This window comes from Podarcis raffonei, chromosome 8 (genome assembly GCF_027172205.1).
Source record: "Podarcis raffonei isolate rPodRaf1 chromosome 8, rPodRaf1.pri, whole genome shotgun sequence".
Classification (NCBI taxonomy): domain Eukaryota; kingdom Metazoa; phylum Chordata; class Lepidosauria; order Squamata; family Lacertidae; genus Podarcis; species Podarcis raffonei.
In genome coordinates this window covers 33,919,714-33,931,306 of record NC_070609.1, presented here as the reverse complement: position 1 = coordinate 33,931,306, position 11,593 = coordinate 33,919,714, and the positions used below count along the sequence as shown (strand labels likewise).

Sequence of the window (11,593 nt, the reverse complement as noted above, 5' to 3'; positions counted from 1 at the left end):
CCGGTTGCTCTGTGGTTTAATTCACATTGGATGGTGCGGAGGGGGGAAGGGGGTGGGGGAAGATACCAAGATGCACCACGGAAGTGACGGCCCCATGTTATTCCCAGTCTTCCCATTCTTCATCTTCCATCTGCAGTAGGAGAGGGAGGGAGCGCAAGAAGAAAGGTGTTTTAAGGTAGGATGTTACAAAGGGACAAAGAGCAAGCACTGACCGAGGTCACACAATGATTGTGCACAGGATTAGACCAAGAGCTGCCAGCAAATTAAAGCATTTTAAGTTGATTGATCCTTTGACTTGCAAAGAACCAACCAAGCAATCCAGTCTATGTGCTGCTGAAACATTATTAAAACCTGAGACCCGAAGCCATATATACAGTTGCAATCAAAATTATTCAATCCCCATTGCAAATCAGGTTTATTATGAAAATTTTACAGACTTTCAGCTGTTGGCAATGAGGAAATCAAACAAATACAATTGAAATAGCTCAACCCAACGGATGCTTCAAGTGGTTTCCCCAAATTCAACTAAAATAGATGTGGCCTTGAAGATACAAGTGATTGGATCCCAGTCAGCAGTCTTGCCAGAGAGAGAACTAAAGCATTAAGATAGTCCTCCTCTTCCTCCTCCTCAGTGCCTGGCTGCTCCTCTTCTACAAAAAAGCAGGCGTGGCATTTTTTTCTGAAGCACAAGGACATGCCTGTGTCCAACACAAGTCATGTACATGTTAGTGTCACAAAGGTGTGAGCAACAAAATAAAGAAAAATAAGGTCCTCATTGTCTCTTCTGAAAGCCCTCTTAAGGCTGCAACCCTACAACCCTTTCCTGGGAGTAAGCCAGTGACCAAACAAGAGCCTTTTTTCAAAAGGCCTTTGTAATATGTTCTGCCACCACCCCAATAATGCCAGGGACGGTCTTCTGGACCTGGCTGCCTACAAGGACTCACCTCCCCAGAGATGTCCACCTTGGAGAGGGCCAACTGCACCTCTTCTTCAGTCATGTCCAGGTCAAAGTCCTTTTCCCAATCCTCACTAATATCTGTGCTAGAGCCTGAAATGAAAAGAACAACAGAGGCGTCCCCTGCTCAAGGCTTCTGATGTACCACAAATGCCACAGCAGGAAGTAAATCACTAAACAACAAATGCACTCAAGGCTGTGCGGCATCCACACCTCTGTAGCCAGACCACACCAACATAGAAATGGGTGTTGTTCCAGAGCTGTCTAGGGTCAAGAGGGGCTTGCAAATGGGCAACTTTCCACATGCTAATGCACATTTACAGAGGGCTGAGGTTTGGCTCCCTGAGCACTGTCCAGGCTACCCACCTTTCTTCCCATTGTTGGAGGGAGTGGATTTCCCGCTGTCGGAGTTGAGTTCAAAGAGTCGCAGATCCATTGGCCCGTCCTCTCGCAGAGTCTCTGTCCTGCTCACTGGCTTGGCCTCCGCTTGTTCCTTGGGTTGCTCTGGGGAAGGCTTTGCCTCTGGAGCAGCTGGGGAAGGATGTGCAGGCTCCGCTGGCTTTACGAGTGAGGTCTGCTCCTCTGTGGTAGCTTCCTGCAGCCTCTGAGAGATGTCCCCTGCCCCAGAGAGCTGGGCTCCAGTCTGTAAGGGCACAGCAGGTGAAGCAGCAGCAGCAGGTGCAGCAGCAGCAGCAGGGTTTGCAACCTGAGTCACCAAAGAGATGCTTTCGCTGCTTTCCGATGGAGTCACCTCTGCCGGGGCAGTGCTCAGCATAGCCCAGCTTTCCACCGATGCCTCTAGGGTCGGAGTGAGCACTGCTGCAGAGGTGGGGGAAGCTGGCTTCACCTCTTGGGGAGATTGCGAGCAGACGTTAGACTGGGAGGAGGATGACCCAAGGAATTCCTCTGTGGTAGAAGAGGGGAGAGAGTGAGGCAAAACGGGTGAGAAAATGTGTCACTGATGACATTCATAAGCAGGGGAAAATGAGCAGTGGGAAACAAGCAGGGGGAAATTCTTGCTTTTCCCTCTGACTTGGTAAGGGAAAGACTGATCAGGAAGTTTCCCTACAAAGAGAAGGTTTCTCTCCCCTGCCCTTCTCTTTTGTACTTCCTGACGTGTTATTTCTTAGCAATGAGGGCACTACCAAGAAATAAGCCATTTAATTTCCCTCTTCCAGGATGCCTGCAATTTTTTCTCCCTTTCTCCCAAGCTTTAAAAATGTCCAAAAATTGTAACACTGCTAAGCAAAACAGCTCCTAAGATTTTTTTGTGCAATAAGACAAGCAAAAACTTCATCTGCATTCATTAGTGAAATTTCAGGTGAGGGCCCCATCTTTATATATATGTGTGGCTTATGTTACTCTGTACACCAATAAGGCTACGTTAACCATCAAGGCAGACTAACCTGGGAATCCCCAAACAGAAACAGTTAGAGGAGGATGGGCAAGTTGCCTAGAAAAACCCACTCTTGCACTGCAACGTAGAGCAAAACTTTAGGGGGCTAGAGCATGTTTGCAGACTCCATCAGGAAAGGAGCAAACAGTGGCCCTCACCATGTTTAAATAGCCAAAACAAGCCCAGCTGCTAAGGAGGCAGCCAATATTGCAACTTTCGGCCTAAAGAAAACACACCAACTCCAAATCTGTCTCCAAGAAGATTTCAAAATGCTGGTTCTCAACTATGTGGAGGCCTGAATGACCTGGGAACTGGTTACCTGAAGAACTGTCACCTGTCAAATAGATCTGCTCATGTCCTGAATTCATCAGCTGAGGCCTTGCTTCAATGAACTCCACCTTCAGGGGTTACACAGGTGGCTACCAAAGACAAGACCTTTTCTACCATTGCACCAAAATGATGGAAGGCCCTTCCCCTTTACTATTCTTTTAAGCACCAAGTGAATTCTTCTCTATTGTCCCAATTTCTGGAGATAAAAGCATGAGTGGTTTAGTCATTGTATTTGTTCTCAAGGCAGATGCTCTTCTGATGTTGATCTGAGTTTTATTTTGTATTTTATCCTTGGATGGTTTTAATTTGGCATGGAAGTTGCCCCAAAAGGTATTGGTGGAAAGATGCAGTAGGCATCTTTTCAATAAATAAATTGTGCATAAAGTGCAGGAAACTATAAACAAAAGGGCCAGAAGACCCCTCCAGGCATCTTGCCCAGCTGGGAAGCAATTTCTGTTCACTAACCTTCTTCCTCTTCCCAGCCTGGCTCCTCTGAATGAACACTTTGTTCTGCCCGCTGCTTCAAAACCTCTCTCCGGACCTCCTCCTGGGACAGAAAGGAATTCAGATGGCTGTCAGAAGTTGGTCACCTGCTGATCAGGGAGAGGGCACAAGACTACCCCTGCAGGCAGAGTTCAAGAGCTCATACTCCTGGGTGAGAAAAGATTTCTGACAGCTGAACATGGGAAGGAAGGTGGCAAGCAAGGGGAAGAGAGGAAATACTTATAGAGCTAAACCAAAGGGACATGCCCAAGAGTAGGACAGAAGTTTCTGGGGTCAGGCCTCAAGGCAAACCCTCAATCCCCTGGAAGGTACTATGGAAAGTCCTCACCTGAGCATCAGAACAGATCAACAGGAACCCCATAGGCCTGAGTGTAAACCCTCATCTGCAGGTTTACCAGTTGGTGTTCATTGCTCATGATTCTGGCAGGCTGACAAGACTTGGGCTAACAAAGGCTTGACTTTAAAATGTCTTGGCACAAGCAGAGTTTCCTGCTAACAAACAATCCCTCACCATACAAAACAGCCACTCCTTCCACTTCTCCTTAGTTCAAGCTGCACTTTGCATCTAGACTACCAAGTCATTTGAAATGTGACCACATATGCCGCCTTACCACTTGCATGCTTGATTCTTCCAACTGCTCCAGTCTCTTCATAAGAGCATGATTCCTGTAGTCTGAAGCAGCGGCACTCTCTTACCAGTTCCCACCCCCCAAACTGAGTAGGCCAGAATCTCAAAGAATTCTACAAGCCTAGGACATTTCTGCTGTTCCACAGTGCAACTGAATGCTAAGTGACACACTGTCTGCTTCAGGAAAAAAGACAGGAAGGGCTTGGCAAGCAAGCTGCATTAAGGGATGAGGTATGAGCCACTCTGTGTGCCCAAAGGTGCACATGAGAAAGGCCTATAAGTATCTTTCCCTGAACTTAGAGCCTCTCTCTGGAAATGGGACTTAGAAGACTGTCCTGGAAAGACACTGTTGCACCCTCCTTCAAACACCCTTGTGTTGCCCCTTACTGCATCCTGCAATGGAGAAAAACTGACTCTGTCTCAGTCGCTCCCAGAGATAACCTCTACAAACTCACCTGCTCCAGCTGATGGACTTTGTAGAAGTAGCGTTGCCAGAATTCAGAATGGGACACAGCCACTGGCACCTGATGTCAATAGAAGGAAACAGAAGGATGAACAGGGATGCAGTGGATACAGTTGTCTTAAAGCAGAATCACATTAGGGGAGTACACACAACCCTCTCATAGGTTCACCCAGGACAGCAAGGCAGTTGTGGGGTTGCACTCCATAGCCCCATCAACACCAAGTGTGAGACAGGCCCTGCATGCATATACAGAGACTCCTCCACACTGGGGGGACTCTAATAAGACAGACTGCATGGCTGAATGTGTGTAGGGAATTATGGGTGGAGAGATTACGTCTGTAAGAGGTAAGAGAAGAAACCCCTAGGATTTTAAGACACTGCTGCTCCCTAGAATCTTCTGTTAGGAACCAAATTTTCTGCATTCAAAAGCATTACACAGGGATTGCAATGGACATGTTCTGGAGCCCTGCCTCTTCCTTCATAATAGAGAACAGCACCACCCCACAGATAAATGTGAGCAACTAACTTCTAGAGCAACTGTTTGAAAACAAGACCCAGAAGATCAAGGGACTAAGCCACACTGCACCACCTTACCATCTTGGAGTAGAGAGAGCGGATGGAAGGGCTGTTCACCAGCAGCTCCGAGATCTCCCCTTTCTTCTCCTCTAGGTTGAAGTGCAATAGCCAGGCTTCAAAGAGCTGAGAGGGTCCTGCAGAGGATAGAAGAAACACCACCATATCACAGCGGAAGTGGTACAATCAGCTTCCATACCTGAGGACTAGGAAGTGACCAACGTAAAACCAATTTTTGAAATGGGAACCAAGGGGGATCCTGGAAAATTGCAGTCTGGTTAGCTTAACATCTTTCCCAGGAAGACTGGTGGAAAGTACAGTATTGTTAAAGAAACCTGGAAGGTGGCAACATGAGCATGGGCCTTACTGTCATGGCTCCCTGTTTCTGGAATGCCCTCTCCAAGGAGGCTTGCCTGGCACCTTCATTACATTATCCTTAGGTGCCAGGTAAAAACACTTGTCTTCAACTAGGCATTTGGCTGATTATCATTCTATGACTTTTTAAATGTTTGTTGGTTGCATTATGTATTTTGTGTTTTCACTTTGTATCGTGTTATGAACTGCCCTGTGACCTTCAGAGGAAGGGCCGTACACAAACCTAATAAATAAATAACAAAATTATGCATGGTGTGCAGAAAGTGGACAGAGAAAGGTTTCTGACCCTATCTCATAACACTAGAACTCAGGGACCTTCGATGAAGCTGAATGTTAGAAGATTCAGGACAAACAAAAGTACTTTTCCAAAAAGCATATATAAAATTCGCTCCCCCAAGAGGCAGTGATGGCTCTTGGATGGCTTTAAAAGAGGATCACACAAATTCATGGATAAAGCCCACAACAGCTACTAACCAAGATGGCCATGCTCTACCTCCATGGCTGGAGGCAGTATACTTCTGAATACCAGTTACTGGAAAACACTGGAGGGGAGAGTGCTGTTGCACTCAAGTCTGTCTTGCTTGTATGCTTCCTACAGCCATCTGTTTTGTCACTGTGAGAACAATATGCCGCATCAGATGGGCAACTGGCCTGATCCAGCAGGCTCTTATGTTCTTAAATGGCCAAAGTTTGTTGGACAACAAACCAAAACCAGCACTACACCATGACAGACTGCAGTTGCTCAAGGAGGCAGTGGTGAAATTACGTTAACTTGTTTTTCCTGTAATATATGCTGTGCTGTGTGTGATTATGACAACGGGATTCCTGCCACACTGCTGCTTGTGAGATAAAGCTACTTTGGCAGTGTAAACAAAGTGGCATGGACTTTAAGAGATAAAGCACAGCCTGCTTAACTGTGGAACTATAGCCGTGGATGAGAAGCCTTGATTTCAGTAAGTCTGCTATTTGAGAGAGGCTTATAGACAGAGATATATTACAGAGAGCTCAAATGGTGGATGGGGGTTGGAAGATTAGACACATTGAAATTCTCAATGTCTGGACATTGACACATCCACACCTTCCTGGCTTTAGTGGAATATGCTTTCTGAAGACAGTACCTAAGGTTGCCATGACAAAAAGTAAAAGGGGAAGCCCCCCTTTGGCCTCATCCCCATAATATAAGCAGCGCCTCTGCACACGAAAAGTTCCTTTAACTATGTTCATTTGGCCTCAATGCTGTTGAGAGATCATGCCACGAATCTGTTCAATCCTTTTCTTTAAAGCCCTTTACAATATAGGTACCCCATGTTTGGCGACAGTAAATCTCAAAAGTTAATTATGCCTTGTGTAAAACTGCTGATTCCTCTTACCTTTCCTGAACCTACCACCAAATCAAATTGGGTCATCCCAAATTATAGTGTTATAGAAAGAAGAGGGGTGATTTTCCTAACCATTATCATGTCTTTGCTCTGTCATTCTTTTTAAAATAAAATTAATAGCCACACAGGGAAATTACTCCAGTACAATGACATTGCATTACCAAGATAGTATTCGGCTGTGTGTGTGTGTGTGTGTGTGTAAATGATACAAGAAAAACAAATAAATGGTAGGTACGAAGGGGCCTCTTCAGCAGAATTCTCTTCCCAAAGAAACTTGCCTGGCACCTACATCAACATCATATTGGCACCAGTTAAAGACTTGCCTCTTTTCCCAAATATATAATGATTATTTTCCCCCTCTCCTTTTCTTGCTGCTCTGGCCATTTTATTTATATATACATATACATGTATACACACACACACATGTATATCACACACATATATATATCAGACACACACACACATATATATGCATGCTTTGCTGCTATATCTCATCTTCAACACATACTAGGTTACAGTCATACATAAACTAATAGAAAAAATAATAGCATAGGTATAAACATAAACATATGGTAGAAATAACGTATCTATATTCTTCCAAGATTATTTAAATCCTCTATATCTTAAATTATTAAGTATGATCACTTTCAGTGCTTTGAATCTCCTATATAATTTTGGAATTTGTATTGTATCCTTTATTATTAATCATCTTGATATTTTTTGGCTAAGACAAGGAACAAATGAAACAACAATACATAGATTCAACTAATTTCACAAAATGCCTCCCCACCCTCCACCTGTATGTAGATTTAACATTCCAAGCTGGCATCCCCAAAGCAGGTTTGGCAGGCAGGCATCCACCAGGAGACTTCCCACACATTTGTTTACAGTTTCTGCCCTTTCTTAAGGCACTCTGCAGATGGCAGAGGTCAGGCTATGCCATGGATGTAAAACCTCTGGACTGTGGGCCAATTTGAGGCTAGCTAACCAATATCCTTATCACCACAGCCCTGGAGGGCCAACTTGAACCCCCTAGCTGGACGATAAGGATATTGGTTAGCTAGCCTCAAAAGCTTCTACACCCCTGCATTACACTGTTCTTAGGCTCAAGTTTCCATGGTTTCTGCCCACACACCTATTTTCCAGGCAGGATCTCAGCCTGCCAGAACTGACTCTTCTGACCTTAAAAGACCAGCATGTGCATGCAGCCACTAATGGCTGGAAAGTGAAGTGCCAAACTATCCTGGTTGCCTCTCCAGGCCAAGGAGGTGGCAGGGTAGCTTCACCCTTGTCAGTCTGGTACAGAAGACTGTGAGGATAGGGGGAGTGGCAGAGGGTGGGGGAAAGCAGCAGAAGAGGGGAGGGGAAGGTGCAACTTGGCTTTTCATGAGAAGCAGGTGCCTTGCAATCCTTCCTCATTATTTGCAAAAAGTCTAACTTGCCAGAGGCCACCCGTGGCTGAGCAGGAATTCTGAGAATAGCCTCCCATGATGAACCATAACACTTCCATCATGCACCAATCCCCAACCTGTCACCCTACCTCCTTTGGACCTTTCTACTGCAGCCCCCAAACCTAGAAGTTACTTTTCTTTTAGCAAGGCCTGCATTTCAAAATTTGGGCCATCCTATCAGGTTTTGCTTTATGAAAGCAAGCAGCATGTTGTGGACTTCAGTCACCCTCCAGGTAGATAGTTCACCCAAACACTTCCCTGACTGTGGGGTTTTTCAGTCCAAATCAGCCCCCAACTTACCATCAGGTTCATTGCAATAGGTGGCTGGGTCAGACTGAAGGCTGTACAGCCGAGCCTGGAAGATGACAGACAGGGAGAAGCATATGAGCACAAGACATTAATGGTGGGGGAAAAGGCCACTTTTTGGGGGTAGAGGCTGGAGGCACCTTGGCACTGTCGTATAACTCTGTTGTTCCAGAAGGGGTCGCCATCAGGGTTATGACATCACAGTCAATGGTCATATCTGGTGAAGGTGCAAATGTGTCGGAGATAACACCCAGGAAGTTGGAGAGCCCTTTTCTCACTTTCTCTGTCGCACCCGAGGAACTTTCCGTCTTCACAAAAACAAAGAAATTCACAATGAAAATTAATCTAAGGCAGAGGAACCAGAGTGGGCAGTATCCCACAAAGCCTAGCATCGCTATGGGCTTGATACACCAAATCAACAAAGAGAATAATGAAAAAAGTTGTGGGGAGAGGGAAATGGCAAACACAAATGAAAACCTGCCAGCCCTTCCCAATGACATGCATTCCTGCCTCTCCCTCCATTTCTGTTTTCAATGCCCACTCACAGCCAGCTTCTCCTTGACCACACTGGCAGTGGCAGCAATGGTGCAGGCGGTGTCATGCTGGACCACTTGCGTGAACTCGGTCAGGTCACGTTTCATGAACTCCAAGGCCTCTGTGGACTGCAACAGAATGAGAGAATATACTTATTGTTGGGTACACTGTGGCTGAATTTCCAATGAGTGTGGTAATTAGCCTGGGTTGGGGGGTTAACAATCAAAGAACACCAAGTGTTTATCAATCTAAGAGTGTGGCCATCAGGAGGAGAAAACAGAATTCATACTTCCAAAACAATAAGCACCTGACAGCTCTTGTTCCAATCACCTCAAGTGGCTTCAGAAGCATGTTCACAACTGATCCCAAAACAAGCATTTTTAATTCCAATAACAGATACATGAAACGTGACTGTGAGATGTGAATGCTACTCCAATGAACCAAAGTATTACCCTGGAAGATCAGGCCAAGGTGGGTCCATCTAGTTCAGCCTTCCCCAACCTGGGGTCCTCCAGCTGCTTTTAACTACAACTCCCATCAGCCTCAAGATCCTACAGCCATGCTGTGTGGGACTGAGCTGTAGTCCAAAACAGTTGGATAATACCAGGTTGGGGAAGGCAGGACTAGTTCAGTATTTCATTTCCCACAGCTAGCAAGCAGGTGCTTGAGAGCAGCTCATAAGCTGGGGCCTTTCCTTGGCACCTAATACTAAGTAGTATAATAAGCAAAGAGGTTTTTCTTACAAAGGGAGTCATCAGTCATTAATTCAGAAGTAGCCAACTTGATGCCCCCAGACCATGATGGACTCCCACCAGCCTCAGGCAGCATGGCCAAATATCAGAGTTAGAGCTGTGTCTTTTTGACATCCTCTCTCTCTCTAGTTTACCAGTGGATAAAAAGCAGACCCACCTACCTTATCTTTGACTGTCTGAAGGCTTTGCTGTAGCCAGCTCCTCCACCAGCCTCCATCTTCCCTATTACAGGACAAACATATGAAGCTGAAATTGGGAATTTTACATAATAAACTCAAGACAAAGAATGCAGAACAGTCAGCTACTGCAGCAAATCCTACAACGGCAGCCTTTTTTTTAATGAAATGTTAACAGAATCTTTTCCCAACCGCAATTCAGGACCTTCCCTTTCAAGAGCCAATGCAGAAACACCTTAAAATCAGTATGGTACTACACTTGTGTCCTTGGCTTGGCCTCCTCCTGCCACAAGTAGAATAATTATTTAAATTCTTAGGCACACGTTCCAAAGATTTCAAAACTTGTGCGACACTTTCAAGCACTACTGCAGACCAAGGCTCCCATTTTTCTCATGAATTGTTACACATTATCATCTTCCTTCTCTCTCTTTTGCTCTTTCTCAACATTACCTCCCAAAAGAACCAATTACAACCAAGATAGAAAGCACTTTAACAACTTAGCAGGTATTTAAATACTTATTTAAGTTTAAGGGAATATTATTGAACTCCTACAACATGATGTGAACGATGCAAAAAATGTAATACAAACTTAAGCCTCCTACAGTATTTACTAGAAATCTATGAAAAAAGGGTATGAACAAAATAATCACTCAGGCTTTTACAGCACACAGCCTCAAAGACATACAAGTGAATTAGAGGCTCCTGTGCCACCTGTTTAAATCATATAATTTAATTTGGGGAGTAGTGAAAAATGTGGATTTACTGGTTCCCTCCTCCCACACACAGTTTTTCTAGTTTGCCACAATTAATACATCATCATGGATCACACTATAACCACAATCATATTCTAGTGCTACTTTAGAGTTCTGTATATAAATGACTATACAAGTGGTCTAGGAGCAGGGCTTGGCCAAGCAACCTTTGATTCAAAGCCTTCCTCAAACCATTAAACCCCCTGCATAGCAATCAACTGCACTTCAATCTGAATGCCCCCACCATCTGTCACACTAAGGTACTACCTTACAAGGCAGCTCAACTCAACAGATGCACATGGCAAGAAAGGTAAAGCGAGTCAGTGATGAATAATCTCATATATTAACAACAGACCTACAAAATGGGTCAGACTGCAACACAGTGGCTTACCCAAGGCTGCCAGAGAGTCTGAACCCAAGTCCCACACATCCAAACACATCATTTGAGGTGCTGTAACAAAGCAGATGTTTTTCAGGACCCTCTTTTCCAGTTGTCCCCAGATATGCCCACTTTGACAATTCTGAGGCCTCACCGCACTATTAGCCCCGAATTCCTAGATCTCTTCCCAAAACAGCCAACGCTGCCCTACCCCCAAGCAATCCTAAAATGCCCCCCATACCATACAGTACAATCCTACCTTTCTCCTCCGCAACCTGATCCCCTGAAAAACCCACACCTCATCTTCTGGCTTCGCGACCACCGCCAGGGCTGCCTCTACAAAACAAGAGTGCCCAGACTCAAGAGGGAGGGGGCGGGGCTAACAACACTAACTCAGGGCCAAAGGAACGCACTCTATGCATTACCAGCGGTACTCTTTCCTGCCTAATCAGTCCAGGGGTCCCGAGGCGGAGCTCTGGCACAACCTCCCGCCCCTCCTCCTCATTCGCCCCCAGGTCTCCCCCACCCCAGTCGCAAAGGCACCACTCCCAGCGATACCAGTTACGCTCACCCTTCCGCCATCTTGGCCGTCTGACGTCACCAATATTTACTGACCTTTGACACCCAGCAGAAGCCCCGC

At 45.5% G+C, this 11,593-nt stretch overlaps 1 protein-coding gene across 13 annotated transcripts; it reads right to left on the bottom strand.

The window, feature by feature from the left end:
* On the bottom strand, positions 1 to 11,593 carry BSDC1 (BSD domain containing 1). 13 transcript variants are annotated; one of them, XM_053399100.1, is made up of 12 exons: positions 11,525 to 11,549; positions 10,966 to 11,025; positions 9,808 to 9,892; positions 8,906 to 9,022; positions 8,501 to 8,668; positions 8,355 to 8,409; positions 4,871 to 4,986; positions 4,269 to 4,337; positions 3,147 to 3,228; positions 1,322 to 1,861; positions 945 to 1,048; positions 1 to 130 (listed from the first exon to the last, which is right to left on the bottom strand). In XM_053399100.1, exons 1-12 carry the CDS (start codon positions 11,533 to 11,535, stop codon positions 98 to 100), a joined length of 1,440 nt encoding a protein of 479 aa, XP_053255075.1. In that variant the 5' UTR covers positions 11,536 to 11,549; the 3' UTR covers positions 1 to 97. The 13 variants fall into 13 exon arrangements, with proteins under 13 accessions (XP_053255075.1, XP_053255076.1, XP_053255072.1 ...); XM_053399101.1 differs by having other exon boundaries at positions 9,808 to 9,868; XM_053399097.1 differs by lacking the exon at positions 11,525 to 11,549 and adding an exon at positions 11,213 to 11,464.